General features: G+C 43.0%; 2 protein-coding genes across 3 annotated transcripts in view; both read left to right on the top strand.

Annotated features, from left to right (window-relative positions):
* Nucleotides 1–1,568: 1,568 nt before the first annotated feature.
* On the top strand, nucleotides 1,569–24,488 carry ELOA (elongin A). 2 transcript variants are annotated; one of them, XM_042440520.1, is made up of 11 exons: nucleotides 1,569–1,712; nucleotides 8,044–8,100; nucleotides 9,644–9,762; nucleotides 10,027–11,209; nucleotides 12,524–12,638; nucleotides 14,112–14,267; nucleotides 14,982–15,079; nucleotides 17,500–17,680; nucleotides 18,536–18,647; nucleotides 20,156–20,313; nucleotides 21,189–24,488. In XM_042440520.1, the coding sequence occupies exons 1-11, from the start codon at nucleotides 1,641–1,643 to the stop codon at nucleotides 21,248–21,250; spliced, it is 2,313 nt and encodes a 770-aa protein (XP_042296454.1). In that variant the 5' UTR covers nucleotides 1,569–1,640; the 3' UTR covers nucleotides 21,251–24,488. The 2 variants fall into 2 exon arrangements, with proteins under 2 accessions (XP_042296454.1, XP_042296455.1); XM_042440521.1 differs by having other exon boundaries at nucleotides 10,033–11,209.
* A 2,041-nt stretch (nucleotides 24,489–26,529) lies between these two features.
* Nucleotides 26,530–26,987, top strand: part of PITHD1 (PITH domain containing 1) — an 11,308-nt gene continuing 10,850 nt past the window's right edge. The window contains exon 1 of the mRNA XM_042441054.1: nucleotides 26,530–26,765. Within this exon, the coding sequence (XP_042296988.1) occupies nucleotides 26,565–26,765 (201 nt within the window). The 5' untranslated portion in view covers nucleotides 26,530–26,564. The remainder of the gene's footprint in view (nucleotides 26,766–26,987) is intronic.

Below are 26,987 nucleotides of genomic sequence, written 5' to 3' on the forward strand. Positions count from 1 at the left end.
GAGAGAGAGAGAGAGAGACTCTGTGTGTGTGTGTGTACACACATACACAGAGACTATATATATATATATATATACACACATATACACAGAGAGAGAGAGAGACTATATATGTGCGTATGTGCGTGTGTGTGTGTATATATACAGAGAGAGACGATATGTGTGTGTGTGTATGTATATATATGTATGTATATATATATATATATATAGAGAGAGAGAGAGAGAGAGAGACTGTGTGTGTGTGTGTGTGTGTGTACAGTTGTCCCTCTTTATCCATGGATTTTTTAATCCACGGATTCAAGCATCCACGGCTTGGAAATATTCCAGAAAAGTATACATTCCGAATAGCAAACCTTAATTTTTATATAAGGGACATCCTTTTGCTCTGCCATTAAATTTAATGAGACTTGAGCATCCATGGATTTTGGTATCCATGGGGGATCCTGGAACCAAACCCCTTGCGGTCTCTTCCAACTCTATGATTCTATGATTCTATGATTCTATGATTCCAGCAGATAACAAGGACCCACTGTATAATGTGTGTGTGTGTATGTATATATAGATACACACACACACATACATATACATACATACACACACACACACACACACACACACATATATATATATATATATATATAAAATGTATGTGTGTATATATGTGTGTGTAATTTATATATTATTAAAATTTCATATTATAATATGGAATATTTGTTTTTATAATGTAATTTCAACATTTAATCATCATTTATTATTAAGAGTATGTTATGAATGTTTGTTTTACAGTGTGGTTTTAACATGTTTTATACATTATATATATAATATATCCTGTTACCTAATGGCCTGTTGGCTGAAATAAAGGTATGTGTCCAGCTATAAACAAACCCTATGAGAAATTAAACATTTGATTCAAACCAAGATTCCCAGTTTCCTTATAGTTGGGGGTCAGACTAGATGCCCTCAAGGTGTAATTTTTTTATGGTGAGGTAATTTTCACCTTAAATGGCCCAAAGTCTATTTTTAACGGAGAGATTTTTCATTAGGGCTGACAAAAACCCCATTATGTTTTCCTCATTTTGCAACTGTAATGTGTGTCTTTTTAGTAAATTGTTCCTTTGAACTCCTAGAATGATAAAACTGGATTTTATCATTTTAAAAAATATTTAATGTTAGTCAAAATAAAAATCTAGTTAATAAAAAATGCATTAACATTCCTGGAAATGAGCAAAGCAGTGCTTTTAATGCCAGAATGGCTTTTTTTGCCAGCACTCAAAATGGCGGAACAAGCCCTTCTTGCCCTTATCCAAAATGGAGGAGGCCAGCTGTTTGTGTGTATATTTGTGTTTTCAACTTTCCCTTCAGCTTTACCCTTAAACAAAATGGCGGCCTTTTAGCCTCCTTTGCCTTCGAAGCTCATGCCAGTGTCAAAGATGGCGGCGTAACGGGCCGTGTTTTTCATTTTTTGCCCGGAACAAACATGGAGGCGGCGGGGGAAAAAGGGGGCGGAGCTTAGAAGGAAGATCGTGCGAGAGCGAGCGGTTGGGTGGGAAAAGAGAGAAGAGGTGCGCGCGGGGGCTGCTGGGTAAGGAGGGTGAAGCCGACGCTGCCGCTTCCGCCGTGAGGAGGCCTCGCCAGGAGTAAAAATGGCGGAGTCGGTGCTCGAAGTTGTAGGGAAGCTGCAGTCGCGGCTGTCGGGCAATTCGGAGCCGAAGAAGGTAAAACGAGAGGGGCTTCTTCAAGGGGAGGCCGGGGAGAAGGAAGGAGGGCGGCTGGGGAGGGAAACGAGGCGAATCCGGAGGGATTTGGGCTCCTTCTCGATCCTATTGAGAAACGTAACGGAGGCCGTCGGGGGCCAAAAGACCTCCAAGAGCCCTGAAGCTGGCTTTGCTTTTTTGGATCCCAAAAGGCTATATAAAACCCCCAATCCTGGGCGAGTCACACTCTCTCAGCCTCAGATTCTAAGCCCCATTGAAAGGTGGCCCTATAAGACAAGGGGAAAACACACACACAGCCCCAACCAGGGACAACAACAACATTGTGGCACTTGGTTGTGTGTTAAAACATGGGGAGGTTGGCTTGGAAATCAATGGGGAAGCAGTTCTCTTTCCCAACCCTATGGATCCCATTGACTTATAAAACAAGTCAATGAATAATAAAAGGGCCACAGAAAGAATAAAATTTAGGTTTAGATCCCTGAAAAGAGGAGGTTATTTTTTTTTTGGGGGGGGAGCTATTTCTGGGTTGGGAACCCTTGATAATAATAATAACAACAACAACAACTGCAATACTGTAATAAATAATGATGGCAGAAGGTGGGGAAATGTAGTGAATTTCTAAGGGATGGGGGTGACTGGCATGTCCTTCTGGTTTTGCCATCCTTGAGAGTAATAATAATAATGATATTATAATTAAATAATGATGGCAAAGGTTGGGTATGGGGGCTAATACTATAAATTATAGTATAAATACTATAAATAAATAAATAAGTGTGAGTTTTTAAGGTGAATGGCAGGATCTTCTGGTTTTGCAACCCTTGAGAGTAATCGTAATAATAAGGATAATATTAAGGATATTGGAATAAATAATGATGGCAGAAGTTGAGGGATATAGTGAGTTTCTAAGGGATGGGGTGACTAACAGGTTTTTGCTTGCTTTGCCAGCCTTGAGAATAAATGATGATGACGATGATGATGATGTTGTGATAAATAATGATGGCAAAAGATGGGCATGGAGGGGAATAATAGTGAATTTCAAAGGGCATGGGGTGACTGGCAGGTCCTTGATATAGAGGTGCCTCAGAGAGAGAAATAATAACCATAATTATATGGCAATGGTGGCAAAAGTTGGGTACGGGGAAAATGCATTGAGTTTCTAAGGGATGGGGTTGACTGGCAGGTCCTTAAGGACCTCTGAGAGGGTAATAATAATAATGATGATGATGATGACGATGATATAATAAATAGTGATGGTAGAAGTTGGGTGTGTTTCCATGGTGGGAATTATTATATTTGATTTCTGAGCTATAGAGGGGCAGAGAGATCTTTGTCCAAGGTTTGGGTTTTCTTTCCATCTCTGGCAGCAGAGCCCAGTTCCCAAAGGCTGGATAGCTTTAAAATGGGCCCATACAGACAGGCCAAAATAAAGCTGCTTCGAGTCACTTTGGAGGTAGGCTGTTTAAATGATGCATGCGTCCTAAGAGTCCGGAAGCTGCGCCAAAGCCACAATCCGGTCCTCAGGACTGGAGCATGGCTTTGGCACAACTTCCAGACTCTTAGGACGCATGCATCGTTTAAACAACGGATCTCTAAAGTGAGTCGAAGCGGCTTTATTTTGGCCTGTCTGTATGGGGCCATTGACACCTAAAATAAGTTATATAGAAGTGTTTTATCATTACAGGGCAGTCTTTTTAACTGTAAGATTTGGAGTCTGAGTGAGGAAAGTGAGTTTAACAACATCCCAAAGTCTGACTTTCATTTTCCTGCTGGTCTTGAGGGATGGCTTGGAAATTCACTGTCTTGTCAGTTCGGTCCCTTGACAATCTCCTCCGGAGAAGGGGTTTAAATCTGTATTAATTCATGTGTCAGACAAACCTTTCCTTGGTGTGGGAAGAAAAGAGGAAGATCATCCCTTTTCAGTTCTGGAAGTGGGATGTTGGGATTCCCCCCAAAAAAAGAATCAGAAGAGATCTAAAGTAATGCTATCTTAAGACCTTTTAAGTTCTTCCTTAACTATCTCAAGCCTTTAAAAATAACCACTCTGGCTTAGTGCAGAATCATTGCCATCCTCTGGTTTTGTGCCTAACAGTAATTTATGGGTTTACAAAATGAAGATGAGGGGGGAAATACTGCCTTGTGTTTTTGTTACTTGGAGCCATCATACCTGCATGCATAAAAAAGAACTTGTTAAATAGGTGTGAAGAGGTAGCTTTGCAAAGTGACCTTCAGTACAGGGCTGGCCTTACAGCCTGAGGCCAAGGAGCAAATGCCACTGTGGGTTTTTGTGGGGTTTGGGGGTTATATGGCCATGTTCTAGAAGGGTTTTATTCCTTATGTTTTGCCAAAATTTCTCTGAAGATGCCAGCCATAGATGCGGGCGAAACGTCTGCAATAAACTCTTCCAGAACATAGCCCCAAACCCACAAAAATCTATGGATGCCGGCCATGAAAGCCTTCGACTTCACAAATGCCACTGCGTTCCCACAAAGTGTGTGTAGGTTAAATTTCCCTTATCCTGAAATCTAAATTGCTCAAAAAGTCCCAAACCTTTTTCAAGGGTAGATGAGATAGCGACACCTTTGCTTTCTGATGGTTCAGTGTTCGCACACTTTGTTCCATGCGCAACATTATTTTTAAAACGCTGTGTATAAAATTACCTTCCGGCTATGTATATGAGGTGCGTGTGTTGTGTGGCTTCGGGTTGTTTCTGATTTATGGCAACCCCGTTACGGGTTTTTCTTGGCACGTTTCGTTCAGCGGAGTTTGGCCATTGCTTTCCCCTGAGGCTGAGAGCGTGTGACTTGCCCGAGGTGAATACAAAACGTAAATGAATTTCATGTTTAGACTCTGATCCCATCTCTAGGATACCTCAGTAGGTTTGCATATATTCCAAAAAACCCCAAATCCAAACACCTGCATTTTGGGTAAGGGAGTCTCATCCTGCAGTACCCAAAGCCAGAAAGATTAGAACCACAGAGTTGGAAGAGACCCGAAAGGGTCATTCAGTGCAACCCACTTCTGCCATGCAGGGACACAGAATCAAAGTACCCCCAACAAATGGCCATCCAGCCTCTGGTTAAAAACCTCCAAAGAAGGAGACTCCACCACTCTCCAAGGTTAGTTTGGACACATGAAGCTCAGAATCCTACAAATGCCTCTTCCCTTATCTTGCATTTAAACTTATTGAATAATTGATAGGGAAGTTGCAGGGAAGTGTTGGATTTATATTTCCCTGGGCTTCTAGAAGGCATATATAACTTTGCAGCTTCTGAATACTTTGCCACGTCTTTTCATTCAGCTGGTTTCAAGAAAGGATAGCAAGTGATAACAGATGCACCATGCTTTGTGTATTACATTAACAACACATTAGGAAGCAGCAGACCTTATCTCTGGCACGCTTCCCTGTGGTGTTAAACTACTAAACAGAGATAGTTGGTTGCTGAAAGCTTTATCGCTTCCTGTGTTTTATGAGGCCCTTGGATTTAGGCAGCTTTCACTGAAGGATTCCAAGTTTTTCATGTTATCTCAGCACTTTTAAAATCAGGGTGGTCTGTTCCTTTGGGATTCTTGAATGTAAAACACCATACATATGATAACTTCGAAACACTAGGCGTGTCTGCACTGCACTACACAATTGCAGCAGTTTGGTACCCCTATAATTGCCTTGGATCTGTCCTATGGAATGCTGGGATTGGTAGTTTTGTGAACCTTTTGGAAGGCATCCCGAAATGAAAGGGGTTGAGGATGTAATTCAGTTTGTATTGGGAATTATGGCTGAGCGTGGACTACTTTTTTCTAGCAGAGATTCCAAATTCTTCACCAGATCCCAAGCTTCCATATGAATAAGCCATATAAAGTTGGATCAAACTGGTATCATTGTACAGCGGCGGAACGAATTAATTTCGTAACCCGAGGCACCACTGTACATATTTATTAAGGTGTTTCTAGTCTGCCTTACATCAGTAGATATTAGGGCAGAGATCAATACTCACCTTAACATGTCCTAAATCCACCCAGAACAATTTTAAGACAGTTTGGCAATGTGAATGAAATAAAACTGGCAGATGAATAGGTTGAAAACCAAACTGTGGTCTCACTAGGCCCTCAATGCCTAGAAGAGCAGCTGGTTTTTACACTTGGTGCCGGAATAAGACTGATCTCTGTCAGGTTTCCAAGAAGCGGGCATTCCAGAAGTGGAATGCTACAGCTGAGAAATCCCTCTCTTGAATCTCCACATGGTACAGTCTTCTGCTCTCAAGGGTGGGATACAAAGGATCCCAGTACAGTGAGCCCTCCACGTTCTCTGGGGTTGGGGCACAGGACCCCTGTGAAAATGGAAAAAACCCTAATAAAAAACAACTATATTTTTTACCCAAGAGAATGCCTCTTTAGGTTGTCAGAGGCTGACCATAGAATTGCACAGGAGGACCCACAAATGCCTAGAGAATTGATCTCTAGGAATCTAGGTCCTCCTTGGTGTCACCCTGGAGGACCTAGAGATTCCTAGAGAGAACATATTAATCAAACCCGTGAATAATCTAATCTGCAAAAGTCAAAGCTGCTGCAAATGTGGAGAGATGACTGTAGATCTCAGTGGTCAGGCAGATAGGTACAGGGAGATGCTTTCAGTAGTTTTGAAAAGTACTGGTCTGGGGTATGACAAGTTTAACTTTTCCAGGATGCCCTTTTCAATGAGTGGGCACTTCTTGCAGCAATGTACTGAGAGGAAACTCAGAGCTCTGACAGCATGAAAAAATCCCAGCCCTTCACTCCTGTTAGCTGCATGTCCACCAGTGTGTTCTTGGGTTACCATATGTGTGTATGTGGGAGAACGGAGTAGAGAATGCTTTGCATGGTTAGTTAGAATTGGACATCTGATTCAGTAAATCTTAGCTCCTGCTAAAAATGTTGGATGAGACATTGGAGGCTGAGACTCAGGTACACAGTGAGCCATGAAAATAACTGGGCGACTAGGGTACTTGTACAGAAGAGAAGGGGTAGAGGAAGAGAGCCACATATGCATTCTTGAGCTCATTGGTAGAAAGAGGGGATCTAAAAGTAACCAGGAAAGAAAGAAGAAAGAAGTGACGCTTCTGTCCATCAGGGAGGCAACCATTTACCAAATGCCAGCTGACCATAGTGTACCTGTGACTATGTTGGGTGGCCAGTTAACAGAGTGGTATGAAGGAGAAAGAAGTTTATTTCTCCTTGGCTTGAACACATTTCTCAATGGAGGCAAGAGTTTACTAGATTTCTATTCTCTTGCTGTGTGGCAAGGTGCTGTAGGCAGCAAGTATCCCACATGGTTTCCTGAGCATTGTGGTAACTTGCGTGACTTTATAGGCCCTGAAAAAAAACATGTGGGCTGTGTCTCAGGAAAGTTTGGAAACCAGCAAGGCAAGCTTCTTGCGGAGAGTTTCCACTGGCAGGGTCGGCCGAAGTTATTTTGCTGACCTACAGAGAAAGCAAGAAAGGCTAGCGCTGTATCTTGCTATGCCTTTCTCTATGTGCTGTGAGGAAAGAGGAGTGATTTTGTTCTCTGAAGAGCTTTCCCAGTTAGAGATCCTCTTTTCTTCATAAGTCACCATTTCACTGACAATCCCAGGTTGGGCAGATGCGTGTGCGCATTGGGTTGAATGATGTTGCTGGCTAGTCTGAGCTGCAAAAGCTCTTTACAACTTCCAAACTGTTTTTCTCCAAACTTTTCCTTTCCTGTTGGTCTCTGGAAAAGGTGCCACACTAATGTCCAGAAGAGAGGTGTTGCACATTAAATGGCTAGCATTTTCTTTTTATGATGGCTTGGGAGATGGAGGTTGACCATACGCATAGGAGAATAGAGTGGCGGTTGTTGCTACCTCGGAGTAATGTATTTTACCCTATGTGATTCACCTCCTGTACTTTTTCTTGAGGGCTAGTCCTATATAACCTTCCTGAATTTTAAGCTCCGTAGGGAAGGGCTTTCTCTCAGTCCCATTATCATCACAGGTATAGCCAGTGAGGATATGGGGGAGAACCTTCTCTACCTGTTCCCAGGCTGTGAAACTCTCTTCCAAGGGAGGCTTGATTGGCTCCCTATTTGCTCTCATTTCACTTCTCATTTAAATAGGTCTTCAGATTTTAATTGATTGCGATAATACAATGGCTGTACTGGTTCTCTATATCCCTTACCATTGGCTATAACAAGCGGGGACTATGGAATTAGTAGGCCCTCTGTGTGACTGCCATCTTAGGACCTTAATGGGTTTGTATCCAGCTCTTGCATTGGTGCTGTAAAGAAAGACTCTCTTTACTTAGCAAATGTCACAGCTCCTGTTTCCTTTCGTCTTTACAGCTGATGAAGAGTTTGAAGAGGCTTTCCGAGTTACCCATCACGGTTGATATTCTTCTGGTAAGAGCTCTTTCATAATTGTAACCATAATACCAGGGACCGGGTTTTTATGGGTGGTAGTCCTGTGTCTGTGGAGCTGCCTCCTGGGAAGTGATTGTAACTTCATCTATGGAAACGTGAAAAAGAGGAAAGCTTAAAGCATTTTCATTTCAGTCTGCATTTTACTAAGTGCTAGGATTAACTGATTGCTTTTCGATGTCTGTATGGTTGTTTCAGCTCAATGTTTATAGTTAATGATTATATTTTGTTGGTTGGTTTTTACAAAATTCTCTCTGGTGGCTTTAAGTAGATTCAGGCATGAAACATGTTTTGATATCCCAGAGTGACAAGCAAGAGAGGCTTCCTTAGTGCCATTTCACTTCAGAGGCCCTTGAGCTATCCATTCCTGTATGCAAGCCAAGAAAATCTCTGCTGGTTGGTAACAAGTAGCCGAGGCAACTAAAGGAAGGGTTTGCCCAGGCTGTTGTTTCCGATCCTCATGATCCATGTGAAAGGGTTGTGGAGCTCTTTTTCTCATCTCTGATCTGGAGAGAATAAGCTGGTGGACCTTTTCTCACTCAACAACAGAAATGGAGAAACTGTGTTCCTCTAAGACAGGGGAGGGAATTGTGTGACTGTCCAGATGTTCATGGACGTCAACTCCTAGCATTCTAATGTTCACAATTGACTGTGCTGACTAGGGATGTTGGGAAATGCTGTCCATCGACATCAGGAGGACCACAGGATTCCCCTACTCCTGCTCTGATTGGTGAAGTCCTGGGTAATATATGGTATTAGTACCAATATCTAAGTCACAGCTTGGAAAAATTACTCTTGGATTACAACTCCCAGAATCTCCCAGCCACTGTGGCTGAAGGATTGGAGAGCTGTAGTTCAAAAATAGGAGCTTTTCCAAGTTCTGATCTGAGAGGCGCACAGGTTCACCATCCCTGATTTGACATTGTCCCAGCTTTATATTTCCAGTTCTGTTTCTATGCACATAACCTTTTGAGTCATTATTGTTGAGCTTTCCTTGCCCATAGTGTACACATGGTCCCCCCGCCCCAGTCCAGCTATGGTCTCTAGTCAAACCAGTTTTGCATATCTTCATAGCATTTGTCACCAGCCTCTATAGAAAAGCTGGCCAAATCCTTCGTCTGTATGGCTAATCCTAGAGCACTCAGGAGATTTAACATTTTGGTATCGACATTTCCAGCAAGTCTATTAGATATCACCTATGATGAAAAAGCTCTGGTTTTTTGGGTTTTTTACTGAATCTTAATTGCATTTTGATACTGCAATTTGACTGTTCTCAGCTGTCTCATTGAAATCTCTTTTTAGGGATTAAAAGTGGGGTATAAACCTTTAAATAAGCAAGGGATTTATTTTAAAGAACAAGCAAATAACCAAGCTTTATGTATAGGTCTTCTGGAGGGGAGAGGGATTTTGCTACTTGTTCAGGGCCTTTTAGTATAAGAGAGGATACGTACATACTTAAAGGAGGCACAGGTTTCATGTTCATGCTTGTCAAAACCTTAACTGGCTTTCCACATCCTTTCTGCAGGAAACTGGAGTAGGGAAGACTGTGAACGGTTTACGGAAACACGAGCAGGTGGGAGATTTTGCCAAGAACTTGGTGGCGAGGTGGAAAAAGCTGGTGCCAGTCCCAACAGAGGCAGAGCGGTAAGCCATCCTTAGCCCCAGGTTTTCTTTTCTGACATCACTTCTTATAGGAGGACATATTTAAAGGTTTGAACGCCATCCTCTGGGGACATGTCTTACCGAAGAATTATAAGGGAAGTGGCCGTATGCTTTGCCTGGTGTACTGCTATGGCTGAGTAGGAAGGAAGCAAACATGTTGGGTGCAAGAATTCCTCAGCCTCAGTGGGAATAAGTCTTTCTTTCCCTGTTAGGTCATTTTGACTGATTCCTTTTTCTTTCTCAAAGGCACAGTATTGAACCTGTAGACCGTAGCTGTGACCGAAGCATCTCTAAGAAGCGGCAGCGAGATCCTTCCCCCAAAGAAGAGGAAGAGGTTGAGCAGGACTACCTGGAAACGTACCAGCCATCTTGCAGTCAGGCCTACCATCCGGAACATGGGGCAAAAAAGCCCAAGAGATATTCTGAGCCTGAGCAAGCCCATCAGACTGTGAGCTATGGCGTTCCAGAGGAAAGGACATGGGACCGAGAGTCCCCATTGCTTTCTGACCAGGAATGCTCCGATTATGGGCATACAGCCTCCCCTGAGCCAAGCGAGAGCCCTCAGGAACTATACATGGACCTCTGTAGAACTGAGGAACAGGAAAAGGCGCAGAAATCTCTGCACAGGAAGGCCAATAAAGGCCACAGCATTCAGGATAGGCAAGAGGGGAACCACAGTAGGAACTTTATTGACTCCCAGGACAAAACCAGCTCAGGTCGGAGCAAAGAGCATAAATCTTCTCACAAGGAGAAGCAGCGACCTGATGCCAAGGGTGAGGACAGGGCAGTTTCATTTAGCCTTGACCGGCTGCATAAGAGCTCCTCCAAAGAGCCCTCCCGAGAAACTGCTTTGATTGGCAGCATCAAGGAGAGGCCAAAGGCCTTGGACAGCTCAAAGCGAGAGAAGAAAAGGGAAGGCAGCAGTGCCAAGAAGGAGAAACTGCACCTTGACTCAGAGGAGGTGTTGGACGAACGTGTGAAGAAGCCAAAGCACTCAGATGCTGAGAGAGCCAAACCAGAGAAAGTGAAGGCTGGTGACCGGGAGAAGCAAAAACTCGAGGGGGATTCCTCCACTAAGAACAAGGAGAAGAAATCTTCCAGCTTAAAAACTTCAGAAAGCAAATCCAAAGCCTCTGAGTCGCACAAAAGAACGGTAGACTTCTCACTTCCAAATCCTGGGGAGGGAGAAGCAGAGGATGTGTATGAGCAGCCCACCATGTCCTTCGAGTCATACCTGAGTTATGACCAGCCCCAGAAAAAGAAGAAGAAGGTGGTCAAGCCCCCAGCCCCTGTCCCTGAGAAAGAGAAGGACAAAGGACATGGCAAGCAGAATGGTTCCAAGGCGAGTGCTAAGAGTGCTGATGCTAGCCGAAAACCTCACAAGCAGGCCAGTGAAAAGAAGCCATCTGGGGTGTCTAAAGCAAAAAAGGTGAGCCTAACACCATGGTGTTGTAATTCTTTTGTGGAAGTGCCATGTTTTTCAGAGGGTTATTTCTTTCCTGTGGGCCAAGGTATAGTGGTTAACCTTGGTTGTTCTCTGAACGGGAGAAGCAGGCTGGATGCAACTTGGTGGCAAGCCATTCACCTGTTGAATGGAACATTGGTTGTTTATTATGGGTACAGTCCTGTATTTGTTCCTTGTGTTTGTGAAATGGAATACTTGCATCACTGTAATCTTCTCTGTCTGTCCTTGTTGCAACTCTTGTTTGTTTCCCTTTAGGGATGGATATGGCCAGCAGAGCTTGGGAAACTAATTTATTGAACTACAACTTCTGGAATCTCCCAGCCAACATGGCCGCTGCTGACTGGGAAATCCTAAGAGTTGTAGTTCTGAAGGGTAATTTTCTGTAGTTCTGGTTTTGGTTTTACCTCTCTGTACAGGCATACATCAATGAACAAAGCCTCTGACAAATAACCTCCTTTTTAAATCTTTTTGCGTCTTACCAGCCCCCCTTTCTCTATGTCCCCTGTGTAACTGGGGGCAGTTTTGCCACATGGAAAGGCTGTCACACAGGCCAATTAAATTAAGAAGTAAACCAGAAATCAACTTCTAGTTTATTTTCTGCTTGGAAAAGGGACTCTGCTAATCTGGCAAAATTTCCCCTCCCCATGCCAGCTAGAGGGCACAGAGGACCATTTTTAGCATAACCTTACGTTTTAAAAAATTGGGAGTAGTGGTATACAACCCCACAAGATCCTTCCAAGTAGGAAGCGCAATCGCCTTCCACATTTTTCATAAAAGGACAAGATAACATTACAAATAGTCTCCTGATGCTGGTCTGGAGGCAGAGTGATCCATCCCATGTTAAATTTTGCATGATTTGACAGTGAAAACTTTCAGCTGGATGGAGCATGTGAGCTTGGATGTTACGATGTTATTGGAGGCTATAAGAGGAAAAAGGGAGCAGAATGTGCTTCTTGAAAGATTCCTTCCCAGCCCAGTGAGAGTTATAATCCTCCTCCTTTAATGTTTTTTGCCTTTGGCTTGGCTTGTAAATGATCATGTACTTCGTGTGTGACAGTCACCTAGAGGTGACCAGGCAGGGTAGCTTTTACAGACTGAAAGAAACTTGCACTACTTTTCTCCTTTCCTTTTAAGCCATCCCCAGGCTACATACAAGTAACTGAAGAATGTATAGAAAGGAAGGCTTGTAAATAGTCTTGTTGGCTAGTATTTCCTTTGTGAACTTATTTTTTGAGGTTGTCTTACTTACACACTTCTTATTTCCTTTCTGCCCCCCAGATCCTCATTGATGTGGTGCCAACGCTCCCTGATATCCCTTTGCCTCCAATCCAGGCCAACTATCGCCCACTTCCTTCACTTGAATCAATTCCCCTTGCCCAGCCAAAGAGAAAAGGTAGGTTGTGAGCCAAGAGCTGAACTGAATTTAATGGGGAGAATCCCTCATTTTTGTCAATATTGGGTAGACTCTGGGAGGAAACCATTTCCTGTCCTGTATAGCAGAGTTCCAGCATAGGTTTTTAACCAATTCCTTTGTGAATTCATTGTTGTTCAGTTCCTTGGACTGTATATGTGTATGTCTTAGGATAATGGAAAGCAACAATGAAGTCTAATGATTCCATTCTGAACTGTAGTAGGGAGAGGAAAGTTAGCACAAGGCCAAGCTATAAAACACAATAACCCAGTTACTATGAGTATTTAGTCATGCAGCATGCGCCAAAGGAAAAATCCCTTTGATTTCCTATGCTCCTTTTGGGTGCCTGGTAAAAAAAAACGAGTACAGTCTTACGTTTTGTCACAAAGCTCTTTGCTTCTCATGTTATTTAGTCATCAGAATCCTCTCTTCATGCTACAGAATCAAAATGTGAAATTAATGATGGGAGTGAAAAACACTTTAAAGCCAAGATCAAGACATCATTTTATTATTTTTATAATTAATAAAAACAAATCTAAATACAACCCCCCCATTATTATAATATGAAATTACTTTTGAAAAGAACTGCACAAATTCACAGGTGATACATTTGTTGACAGTTAAAACAGGATCATTTCTAAAAGGTGGGACTTTGGATCTTATCCAGTGAAGCATGCTTAAGAAGAGAACATCCAGCCATTGGTACATCATTGAGCCTTTTCTGGTGATACCATTATAATCTGCTGCAAAGAACATAAGAACAGCATTACTGAGTCATACCATAGTATTGCTAGGTCTTGCAAATCTAATCCAGCATTCTGTCCTCCCAGTTGCCAACCACAGACACTGTGGTGCCCACAAGGGAGATATGAATGGAGTAATATTTTCTTGCTCATATTGAAAAGCACATTTTCCAGTATACTTGTTATTAACTGCCTTCAAGTTGGCTTTGAATTATGGCAGCCCTATGAATGAGAGACCTCCAAGTCTCCCAGTCATCAACAGCCCTGTTCATGTCTTGCTAAGACAGGGTAACACCTTTTTTACTTGAATCAGTCCATCAATAATGTGGTCTTCCTCTTTTCCTACTGCCTTCACTTTACTGCACGTTATTATTTTTCTAGTTCTTCCAGTACTTGAGGTCATACAACATGTAGCCTCTGGGATGGGCATACATTAATAGCTTAGTCCTTGTGAATTTTTTTCTAATCCTTTCTTAAGATATGAGTTGGTGGCCACCACTACATCCTGGGGTAGCAAACTACACAGTTCAGCTCTGTGCGGTGTGAAGGATTTCTTTTTGTCTCTCCGGAATCTCTCACCTTTTGGTTTTGCCAAATCCCCCCTGGGTTTTCTAGTGTTATGAAAGAAGAAGAATCTGTCTCTTTCTCATTAGACACCTCTGAGATGACCAATACTCACCTTTCTCTCTTGGGTCTCTCCCTGGTCCTGTAGCTCTGTCCTCCCCTACTGAAGAAGATGAGGCAGGCTTCACAGGCCGCAGGCTGAATTCGAAGATGCAAGTATACTCGGGCTCCAAGACTGCCTACCTTCCAAAGATGATGACTCTGCATGAGCAATGCATCAGGGTCCTCAGCAATAACATTGACTGTGAGTACTGTGGGCAGACTTCTTTGGCCATATTGGAGTGTCCCTGGTGGGGGGCTTTAGCTGGTTGTCCAATTTTTTGGATCTGGCTGGCCAGTAGTGATCATCAAAATGTGACAGATGCTGTTCTAACCTGCAGATTCTAGAAATTTTAGTTTTAAAAATGTTAACTTTTTCAAGCTGCACCTGACATTTCCTGACATTCAGAAAATGCCATAGCGGCCTGTTCAGTGTGGAAAACAAATGCATGTGTTGCCCACTATCATGAGGGTGAAACTTGTGGGACTGAGATTATATTTTGAACAGTGGGTTCAAAATCAGATGACACAGGTTGAGTCTCTCTTATTTGAAATGCTTGGGACCAGAAGTGTTTTGGAATTTTTTGGACTTTGGAATATTTGCATATGAGATAACTTGGAGATGGGACCCAAGTCTAAACATGAAATTCATTTATGTTTTGTATACACTTTACTATACACATAGCCTGACGGTTATTTTATACCCAATTTTTTAAAAATATTGTGCATTAAACAAAATTTGTTGAATTGAACCAGAAAGCAAAAGTATCACCATTTCAGCTACCTATGGAGAATGTTGCATTTTGCAATACTTTGGATTGCAGAATTCCAGACCTGTATTTTGAACTGTGGGTTTAAAACCTGAAGATACGATTTTTAACAATGATTCTCTTTTCTCCCCCACCCTTTTCTCTCATAGCAATCTATGAAGTGGGGGGTGTTCCATACTCTGTACTGCAACCTGTCTTGGAGCGTTGCACCCCAGAGCAGTTGTACCGCATAGAGGAGTGTAATCATGTAAGTGGCCTAAGAGAGGGGAAGGGGAAGCAAAAGGTATTTCTGAGTTGTTGTTTTTAAATTTATCTACCTTTGTGATTGAAGCCTCTTTATGCAGCAAGATTAGTGCAGGGCTTGTCTGTTGTGCCAAAAATTTCAGCAGGGCTCCTACCCTACTGTTGGATTGTCTGGGTTGGGCGTTATCCATCCGTCAAGCACCCTTGCCCAGCAAGATCGCTGCAACCTATGTGTGTTATGGCATTTGCCTTGATTAAACTAAACCAACAGCAGCCTGAGTTCAAATTTCTCTTCTATTATGAACTTATGAGATGGCCTAAGGCAGGCCCTGCTTTCCTTTTCAAAGTATATCCAAAGCAGCTTGCAGCAGAAAGTCGACGTAAATGCTAAATACTGGATTACAACACGTAGGCTATCAGAGATCACAGGTACCATTTAAAAAAAAAAGTCTCACAGCAGCGGTAACAACATCTAACAGAATTTCAAAGCTCTGATGGGGAGAAGCACACAGGCAAATGAAACAGGATCCTGCTGTTGTCTTCAGTTAGTGATAACAGCAGGATTTCACAGCATGTCTGGAAATCACCTGCCATCAGGGGCAGTTATACACTTTACATAAGACTTAGAACTTTGAAAATGAGATAACTGTCAGTAAAAATGAGATGCTGAGCACTGTGTACTGGTTTTAACCCAGTTTGCATCCAAGTTTGAATTAGCCTGCCATGGGGTCATCTGTCTCAGCCTGCCTAGGCAGAATGCAGCTGCATTTTTCACTAAAGGTGTAACTCATTAGCCAGTTAATCTATTTACAGATCTGAATAGACTGAATCTAATCTCTTTATAAAGAGATCAGAGGAATTACTGAATCTACATTAAGCAGTAGAATTTTTAGTTTAAAAACATGGAATTTAAAATGTAGGGTTTGGCTAGGCAGCACTTCTGGCACAGTTTTGGGTACAGATGTGAAATTTGAAGTTTGGATAAGAAAACTGATCCACTGTTTTTTTCTAAGTGAATTTTTTTCAAAAGTATAGCACAGTTTAAGCAATATATGTGTGTTTATGTTTTCTCTTTGAAAGAAGAAGCTTTAAGTATCATGTTTGTTTGTTTTTGCTGATACTCTCTAAGAGAGGTAGGGATGATGATGGACGCTACTGTTGGGACATCATTTTGATGAATGTTGCCTACACCCTCTGTTTCCTGGAAATCTGAATCTAGCAGTATGCAGTTAGATAGGATTCCCAAGACCTTGAAATGAAGAGGATACTGTGCTTTCCTTCTGAATTGTATTCAGCAGTGGAAATGATAGGCTAGTTAGTGTAATGCATGCTGGTGACCAGCTGTTGTTGCTCTAAATAGATCTCTGGGGTATATAGAGAACAAAAGACAGGAGTATCACAGGTCTCTAGAAAGTAAAAACACATGCACATTAATATAAACCCTTAGTTTGTCCTGCCCCTACACAACTGGGAGGCAGGTGTTATAAGTAGTCTCAAGACGAGTGGAGAAGACTCTGTTTACCCAAAAGGTTGTGCATAAGCAACAAAATGGCTGGCACACTGACTAATCTGAGTGAGTGTGGCATATAGAGGAAGGGTGGTTAAACCAAGGGTGGAAATCCCTTGGAAATTATGGGGCTCCAACTCTTCAATGACTGTGTTTGCTAGGATCTGAAGTGCACAACATCTGGAGTGCTGCATGTTTCCCAGCCCCTCTATGAAACAATGTAATGGCATGAGCTTGTCCTGTCCCTAAATTAATAATAAATCAGTTGTAACCTTTACAAGAGAGATGAGCAATTTGTGACTTCCTAAGAGGTGTCGGACTGGAGCTTACATCATTCCTAGTCAGTTTAGGCAGAGTTGATGAAAGTCGAAGTCTAACCCTCTTTGGAATTGCTCACCCTGCTTTAGAGTAAGGGCATATCAGTGTTGTTATCCCATGGATTGTAGATGTAGAACTTCAGGTGAGAGAAAAGCACCTTGTGGAAGCCCCCCTGGCAAAATCAAGGCAGGGATGAGATTCAAATGGGAGTCTTTGTGACTCACAGCACAGTTTTTTTACACCAGGAGTGGGGAACATGTGGCCTGCCAAGATGCTCACGCCGCCCCTAGCCAATGACTATGCTAACTAGAATTGATGGGCAGCTACAATCCAGCATCATCTTGGGGACCTCATATTCTTCACCCAAATGCTGTATGTTTGTCTGCTGTGTTTCAGGTATTTGTAGAATTTGGAAAGTTTAGCAGAGGTATGGGATGACTGTGGGAGGGAATTGAGAATTGGCAAGTTCTACCTTAACAAAGCTTGCTCTGTTCTCAAGGCATGGACGTGTGGAATATTAGTAACTCTCAGAGCTGTTTGCAACTGTATTGCTCTCTGGTAAGCTCTTGGGCTCATTCCTTTTTGCTCTTGGTCTCCAGGTTTTAATTGAGGACACAGATGGATTGTGGCACGTTCACTGCGTTCGTGATTTCAAGAAGGAGAAGCCGGAGGAGTTTGAGTCATGGAGGGAGATGTACTTACGCTTGCATGACGCCCGAGAGCAACGGCTTCTCATGCTAACCCAAAACATCCGATCAGCTCACGCTAATAAACCCAAAGGTAGGGTGGTGAATGGGGCAATCAGGCTGGGCCTTGAGAAGGAATGAAATGACTGTTTCATAGCCCTGCTGTTGTGCCTTAATAAAGAACTGATAGAGAAATAGCCACTACTCTGCAAATATCTGGGTTATTTTGGAGGAAACAACTTTGCCCATTTAATTTCCACTTGTCAGGCTGATACTTAAAACAGAGGCAGGCTACCACAGAGGATTAGAGTGCCGTTTTGGGGTCTTGCATTGGCTGCATGTGCATTATTTTGCCAAAATGAGAACTGATTATAACCAGTCCAATAATTCCTGGGTTCATTTCCCCCCACTTCCACCCCACTGGATTGGTGGCAGAGGCTGTGGTCACAAAACCATGAGAAGAGGGCAATTGTTCCTCCTGAAACATGGTTCCCCTTTTCCAGGTTTTTGTTTTTTTAATTGGTGTTTTTGGTAAGTGAGGATGGCACCACATTTCTCCTGGGCCACATGTGGCCCATCCTTGGTTTAAAGGCACAAGAGTAGGGCAAATAAGTTGGGCAGAACAAATAAATCTTCATAGTTGGCTAATTGACTAGGGCTAATGGGAGTGGCAAGCAAACATCAATAAATGGGGGAGAGCACACTTTTTATCCATTTTAAGGGATTAGGTGGGTTAGACAAAATATGGCACTTGGCTTACAAGTCTTCAAAGAAAAGAGACATGTCTCAAGAGGTATAAAACATGGTCTGGGATTTTCTATGTGAAGAGGAGGGGGGCCGCTCAGTGTCCTTCAGCAATTGTTAGAGGCCTTGAGGGGAGACTATCTGAGAGGTTTCTTAGAAAAGACCCTTGGCCTAATTGGGGTTCTTTGCTTTGCTTCTCTTTTAGGCAGAGTAGCCAAGATGGCTTTTGTTCATTCAGCAGCCAAACCGCCCCGGGATGTGCGACGGAGGCAAGAGAAATTTGGGACTGGTGGAGCTGCAGTTCCAGAAAAAATCAAGTGAGTTTTAAAATTATGTCTTCATTCTGTTTTTCTGTCAAGGGGTGGTGGACACAGGGACAGAGCTGCAGGAAGGAGGTAGAGTAGGATTTGCTGTGTCTTGTTTTCCAGTCATCTGAACAAATTTCAGGTTGCTCTTTTTTTCCAGCAAGCAGAGGCTGCTGGTTGTCAAATTAGATGATGGGTCCACTCCCATGTTTTAAAGCAGGTCTTCAAGGAACTCTTCAGGAGGCTAGTTGTTTTAATACAGTCAGCCCTCCACATTTGCAGCTCTAGCTTTTGCAAATTTGATAATTTGTGGATTTGATTAATATTTTCTCTCTAGGAATCTCTGATTCTTCCAGTGTGACTCACTATGGTCAATGACTGGTAGAAGTTGTGCTTGAGAACCTAGAGATTCCTAGAGATAATAAATAGAATAGAGAGTACACTTATCCAGGCATTTGTAGATCCTCCAGTGTGGTTTTGCAGTCAATCTCTGGTGGAAGACCATAGAAATGGTCCCTAAATTATTTGCAGTCCCCCCCCCCCCCCCACACACACTTTGATCCTAACCCCAGCGAATCTAGAGAGCAGGGAGAGCAAGCATCCAAGTAATGTGATTAGTGTTGGACTAGGACTGGGGGAGATGATAATTCTGATCCTTGTTCTGCTATGAAGCTGGCTGAGTGTCCTTACACCAGTTACCATTTCTCAGAGTAATTTACCAGGCACAGTAATTGAGGGGAAGAAATATGTGACCAGCCTGAGCTGCTTGAGTGGAGAAGCTGATTGACTGTCTGCTAAAACAGTTCCTTACAGTTCCTTGTGAAAATGTGCTTTATTGCTCTTTTAAACAAAAGGATGTACTGCATTTGTTTACTATCACACACAGAAATGATGCTGCAGAGATTTATCAGGTTGTGGTTTTAAGTAAGTTGGAGGCCATTATGTATCCAGCAGTCCACCCTGCCTTTTATACTATTTTGGTTAATACTTAAAATAACAATTTTTAATCAGTTGTTACTGTGGTGTGCCTGTAATTTCTGACTTAAAACAACCCTAAGGTGAACTTGTCATGGGGTTTCATTTGGTAAAGTTTGTTCAGATGAGGTTTGCCTTTCTCTTCTTTAGAGGCTGAGAGGGTGTGACACCTACGGTCACCCAGTGGGTTTCCATAGCTGAGGGGGGGTTCGAACCTTGGTCTCCCAGAGTCCTAGTTCAGTGTTCAAACCACTACACCATACTGGCTGTCCTAATCAATTGCTCTTTGGGAAAAAAGAAAAGTGTCCTTATCAGTTCTTAACCTCACCCATTAAAGCTTTTCATTCCTGCAAAAAAGTGAATTGTAGATACCAGGAATAGACAGACAGAAACTGAATGGTTCAAAAGCCAAATGGTTCCCTACATCTCTCTGAACCAAAGTGGTTGAAACAGCATCCCTTATTTAATTCCCATATGTCCACCTCTTGAGTGTGCACAGAGCAATTCATTAACAATGATGGATTTTATTTTTCTCTCTCCGATAGAATAAAGCCAGTGTTGTACATGTCAGCTAAAAGCAGCAACGTTCCTGCAGAAGAGGAGCAGTCTTATGACGGACCCAGCACTAGTGGCGGCCACTCAGGTCCATCTGTGGGCAGCACCTCCTCAGTTAGCTATGACCCCAGAAAGCCCCCTGTGAAGAGTAAGTAAGGCAGAGAGTTGTGCTGCTTTGTAGCCTGGCAAAACTCAGTAATGAAGATGTATAAAGCATCTTGGCAAGGTGATGGGGAGAAAGACGTATGTTTACATCATACTCCCGTCATTTCATTGCTGAGGCTGTGGCTTCAAAACTGTGTTCTGGAGAGTCATTTGGGTTTTCCCCCCACAAAACCTGGGAATTTTTTGGAGGGGGGGATTGGCTACAACTTTCATAATGTTGGCTGGGTGTGTTTCTGGGAGTTGTGGTTCAAAAAACTACTATATCCAATCTCTGGAACCTCAGAAACGGACAATGCAGATTCCTCAATACAAAAAGGAAGAGCAGTGGCAAGGATCCTTGAAAGGTGGTGCTGATTTTTACTTGCATCAGTCTACTGCCAAGGGGCATGATATGCTCAGTGCACCTGTGCCAGTGCGAGGTCTGATCCTGTTTATGCAGAGATCTGACTTCTAATCATGGTACAGTTCAGTGAAAGCTGAGTTGCTCAAAGATCTAAATTTGGAGCTTGCCTCCTGTGCTGCTTCTGCATTGTTGTGACATGCACACAGCCCCAATAATCTACTAGAAAAGTGCTTTGTTAAACCTTCCCAGTTTCTCTCACCAGTCAGGCTGGAGGAGAGAGCATTGAGACACACTCTTTAATTGAAACTCTTTGTATTTGGTGACTAGATATTGTTAGTGACATTACCCAGATGCCTAAATACCCTGAAAGCATCAGAGTCACTCGGATCCTAGCAGTCAAACCTGGTTAATCTTTGGAAGGGAGCCCGCCATGAAATAACACAATTGTAGGGTATATTCAGGGGAAGCCTATGGCAAACCTGCTCTGATGGTTCAGTGTTTGTTTTCTTTTTCAGAAATTGCACCTATGATGGCAAAAACTATTAAAGCCTTCAAGAACAGATTTTCTCGGAGATAAGAGCACCCATCTGGGAGCAAGAAGGGAACTCTCCTCTTCAACAGCAACAGTGCTTACAAGAAAATGGGGAGGGGATAAGGGTGGTCTAGCATCTCCCAAACCCTATTTAAGACCAACAGCACAGTATTGTTCAAAGAAGCCCTCCAGTTCTTTCACCTGCTCCCAACAAACTTCAGCCATCAGCCCAGAATTTTAAAAATGTGAAGTCTTGGCACTTGCTAAGATCGGAAGGTCCACAGACCATTGCTCTTTCTTCAGTCTCTTTCTGTCTGGACTCTGGAATGAAAAGGAATACTTCCTTCCTCTACCTACAGTGTTTTGTCTTTGGACTTTTCCATGTTAAAAATCCAGATTTCACTTGGAGAATTCTCTCTCTTTTTTGCAAATACTGTTACAAAAGAAAGGCTTTTACGGTGACTCTAGCTGCTGTTTTTTCAAGCCCTGTTTTGAATCTGAGATCACACCAGAGGATTGCCAGCCCTCTGTCCAGTCGTCCCTAGAGCATCGCTTCCTCGTCCTCTCCTGTTTTTTAATCCCACCTTTCAAATGTTTCCTTCATTCCTAAAACCCATACACTAGACACATGTCAATTTGGCCTTTCTGTATTATGGACACCAGGAACTGCTGGAAGAAATGCTCTTCTGTTCATTTGGCCAGAACAGTAATTGAAAACAACAACCATACAACCTCCCACTTCTCCCTTTTTAAAATTCATAGGAAAAAAGAAAACAGCACAAAAATTTGAGAGGAGAAGCACTCAAGAGGTGAGGGATAAATGTCACTTTGCACAAATCAAATTTTTAAGCACTCACCTGAGTTTTAAATTGATCTCTACTACTGAAACCTGCATTTATTATTGTTATTATTTTTTAAAAGGAATAGTAATGATTTATCCTTTTGAGGATTTGGTTTCTCCTCCCCTCTTCATTTGTGAACAAGAGATGTCTCTTAGAATTTTTTTGATTTCAGACCCCTTTTCAGTTTTGGTGGAAGTATCTTCTGACTTTTAAAAACAAAGAACTGGCACTTTAACTCACCAGGCCCCTAAAAGGAACTTCAGTGACGTGGAGTAATTTTACACTCTGCTTTGGTTTTTACATCAAGCTACTTGATGGGAAGAGGATGATGTGAAACCTCTTTCTGTCACTTTCTCTCGGTGCTGAACGGCACCTTGTCTTGTAAAAGGAAAAAATAATAGAGGCAATGGATTTTGCCTGGCTGAGATTAGCATCTTGGAGAACTGAGTGGGGATTGGCACAACCTTTCACTTCAGAAGAGGCCAAGGGAAACAGTGCCAGGAGTTCCAACTGTCCTGCTGTCCGAGCAGATTTTGAGGACACTGCATTTCTTTGGGCACTGCTGTTTTAGCACTACAGGGGGCCAAGAAACTAAAAATACTGTGTTTCTTTTTCTGGACAGTGGAGAGTTGCTGGGAGGGATGGAGAAAATCCGTTTGGGAAGGCTTAGTGGCATATTTTTCTTGGTACCGTCGGTAAATGGACTTTCGACTCTGGAGAGGTTCTGAAGGAGCCTAACCTTTTTCTTGCTCACCAGAGAGAGGACAAGATCCTCCCCCAATGCCACTCTCATAAACTCCAGCCTTTCACTGATGCGCCACACTTCCACCGACTGATGAAGGGTGACAGTAGCCTTTGCTGGAAAGGACCTGCTCCCTTTTAAAATGGAGAATTCCTCAAGACGCGGGGCTGGAGATCCACAGGATGTTGTCTGTCCAAACTTCGTCCCTTGGGAGTTTGACAAATGGGATCCTCGTTCCCTCTCACACTCTTTGGAGCTGATTCCAAGTCCCCGCAAGCTTTAATGACATCGTGTAGCATTTCAAGGTGTGTTGTGACGTTGGATTACAAAAAAAATGCTCCTTTCCCCCCACCCCTACCCTTCCTTTGCTGTATTTAATTTTGCTGTATTGATTTAGTTCATTACATAGATAATCTTCTGCCAACCGTTGTCCTTAGTGTATTGTTTCCTTTTATAACTGGCAAAGGGGTTCAGACTGTTGGGTGAGGAAGAGGGAACAGAATAGTTCTGAGCCACTGAAGAAAGAGCACTGAATGTCTCTGCTGAATTCTCACTCTCCCTAAAATTTGGGTGCCTGGTATTTGACCCTGGAAATGCTCCCCTTTGTTAGCCACAAATAGGAAGGGAACACTGACCTATTCCCCCCCCCCATCCTTTTCTCATTCACATTGGGTTCTTGCATTCCAAAAAACAGCCTCTTGGTGGTAGTAGTTCTGTATCTGGTTTGGTGTGGGGCTGCTTTCCCCAATGGGAGGACTGTAGGCCCCATCATCCTCAGCAATGTTGACAAAGGATGATGGGAAGGTAGCAGTCCAACACATCTGGTTTGAGGAAGGCTGATACAGGGGAATCCTCACAACTCAAGTGATACAGCATGATGTGGCTGCACTTTGCTGGGCTGACGTATGCAGTTGCTCATTTGTTTCTGAGCACTAGGCAGTTGGGTGGGTTTTTATACTAGAAATCCAAGTTTTCTTCCCCGCTGCCTGTTTCTGTTTCCATGTTGGTGGAGGTCAATGCCAGGAGAGAGAGGGTTGCTCATGGCACTGTTGGTAGTGCAAATGTCTGTGCCACTGGGGTTATCCCGCCTTGTGAAATTGGGTCATTTTACTTGATAATTCCCCCCTCCCTCCACCTGTCAGTATTTTGGAATAGTTTGACAGCATCTTTCCAACGAAAGATGCAGTAGCGCACCTGGTGCAACTTGTAATTCCATGGTACTGGGATATATATGTATATGTTTTTTTTCCTCAATGGTAAAAAAAGAAACCCAGTGGGAAGGGGGTTAGAAATTTGCACACGGCCCAACCCATTTACCCAGCTTTCAATGCATTTCTTCTTTTAAATGGATGGGTAACATGTTAAAAGAACCTGTTGTGGAGGGAGGGGTGGCAATTGATTCAGCTTCTGATTCTTCTATGGGTGTCTCGCTCATTTTTAAAGAAAGGGGTGCAATTTTCAGTACTACACGGCATGCAAAGGAACCCAATGGAAAGGCCCCCCTCTCCTTTTTGGTGTACCACAAGGGAACAGTAATGCCGAATTGCATCTGCCTTTGGGTCCCCGAATTGTAAATAACAATTTTCTATTTTCCTTTTTTTTTTTTTTTTGGTGTTAACTGTATGGAGATGAATATTTTAATTAGATAAGTTATACAAAACGAATAAATTTGTGTCTCAATAAAAGCCAAACACTGGAATTTTGTCTCTTTGGTCCATTTTCTTTTTCCCCATCACAGGACTGTGGAGCTGAAACACCAAACCTTTCATTATTTTTCTACTGTCCCAACTTCCAACCCTGACTTTTTTCATAAATGGCAAATGTATATTAATTAGCGGCATCAAATTCACTGTAATAAAATGGTTGCACAAGGCATTTGCTCGCCATCATGTGAATCCTCTTTCTAGATAGATAGAATAGCTATTTTACAGGCTCTGGATCTCCCTTCAAGGGAGGCTGGAATTGTAATCTCCTGCTTCCCAAACTTGGATTCTCCAGATGTTTTGGACTTCAGCTCCCAAAGTTTCTGACCGCTGGCCACAGTGAGTGGGCCTTCTGGAAGATGAAGTCCAAAACACTCAAGAGAACCAAAGTTTGGAAATGGTGATACTGTCTTTATGTTGGCTGGTGAAGACAGAATTTAAAGAAAATGTTCATGTAAATGGATTTAGACTGCTTTTTTATTCTGAAGTCGAAGGCTATCACGGCCGGCATCATAGTTTTTAGTGGGTTTTTTGGGCTATGTGGCCATGTTCTAGAAGAGTTTCTTCCTGATGTTTCATCCAGCAACTGTGGCTGGCATCTTCATAGTCAGGAAGAAACTCTGCTAGAACATGGCCACATAGCCTGAAAAACCCACAAAAAACTATGGATGCCAGTCATGAAAGCCTTCGACTTCACAATAGTTTACTTACATGTGAATACTAAGCTATGGCTCTTTTAGCTTATTTTGTTAAACTGGAGTCCCAGGTTTTTTAGGGGAGTGGTTGGGCAGGAATCGGGGAGCACATAATGTTAATGACTGACATAATCCACACTATCGTTCATGAGGGCCAAAATAAATTCCCTTCTTCTGGTTTATTGGCAATACTGTATCTGTGGTTAAAGCTGCAACTATGGTCCTATATATATATATATATAACTCAGGAATGGAACTATAGCACTTAAAAGTGGTGTCAAAATGCATATACTGTATATATATATGCAGTTTGACACCACTTTTAAGTGCTATAGTTCCATTCCTATGGAATCCTGAGACTGAAAGCTGGCAACTATGGTCCTGCAGTTTGACACCATTTTTAAGTGCTATAGCTCCATCCTATGGAATTCTGGGATTGGTAGTCTTACAAGGCCCTTAGCCTTCTCTGCCAAAGACTGCTGGTGGTGCCTCACCAAACTACATCTCCAAGGACTCTGTAGGATGGAGCCACGCAGTTAAAGTGGTATCAAAGTGCATTATTTCCACAACGCAGATGCACTCCCAAGTTACTTCCAACTCATGGCAACCCTATCATAGGGTTTTCTTGGCAATATTGGTTCAGGGGAGGTTTGTCTTTGCCTCCCTCTGAGGCTGAGAGAGTGTGACTTGGTTGTACAGTATGTGTGTGAAAGAAAAACTTGGCAGTGAGGCTCAGTGAGACGGGTTTGTGACTTGGGAGTGCGAGGCTGAGTGTGTGTGTGAAGTGCGAAGCTGAGAGAGTGTGACTTGCTTGTGACTTGGTAGTGTGTGAAACAGAGTGTGACACGCCATTGATTTGAGTGGGGACTCTATGATGCTATGACTCGAACCCTGGTCTGCCAGAGTCATAGCCCACGCCAAAAGCACTGTCAGCTTTAAAATAATGACAATAATTAAAATACAACTATAATAATAATAATAGAAGAAGAAATGTTTATTGATTAGCCCTTGGGCCATTTCAAAATAACACAAAACAACACTAAAACAAGTAAAACACACTACTGTATAAAGTCCTATAGAAATTCTTTAGCAATTAGAAAAGAACTAAAATGTAAATTATGTAAAAATAATAACAATAATATGATTTTTTTAATAATAATAAGGGGCACAAGAGCCTTTTCTAGGTCTTAATTTGGCAACTTTCGGCCGCCATTTTGCAAAAAGTGGCCCTTTGGTCACGTGAGAAGGGAGGCCCGGAAGCGAGCGACGGCGCATGCGTCGCTCTTTGTTGACATATCCGGGTCTTTTACTAGTACTCCTACGCCTCATTCTCTCGGCGCGCATGCGCATTTGTTCCTGGTCTCTGCGACGGCCATCATGTCTCATGGCCACAGCCACGGCGGCGGGGGCGGCTGTTGCCATGACGACGACGGCGAGGAGCCCTTGGAGCGCCGAGGCCAGGCCTGGGGCCTTTATCTGCGGATCGACCGCGAGCGCCTGGAGTGCCTCAACGAGCGGAGCGAGGGCAGCGGGAAGCTCGTCTTTCGCGCCTGGGAGGAACGCGGGGACCGGGAGAAGGTCAGCGGGAGGAGCGTCTGGGCTGGGCCTTCCTCTCCGAGGCTGAGAGTGTGGCTTGGCCAAGGTCCCTCCAATGGCTTTCAATGGCTGAGGGAGGATTCGAACCCAGCTCTTGAATGCTCAAACCACTGCGCCACACTGCCTCTCTATGGCAGCTCTGTCACGTGCCATATAGACGCCACTATAAGTCAACTTCGTGTATAAGTTATTATTATTATTATT

This window comes from Sceloporus undulatus, chromosome 9, assembly GCF_019175285.1.
Source record: "Sceloporus undulatus isolate JIND9_A2432 ecotype Alabama chromosome 9, SceUnd_v1.1, whole genome shotgun sequence".
NCBI classification, from domain to species: Eukaryota; Metazoa; Chordata; class Lepidosauria; order Squamata; family Phrynosomatidae; genus Sceloporus; species Sceloporus undulatus.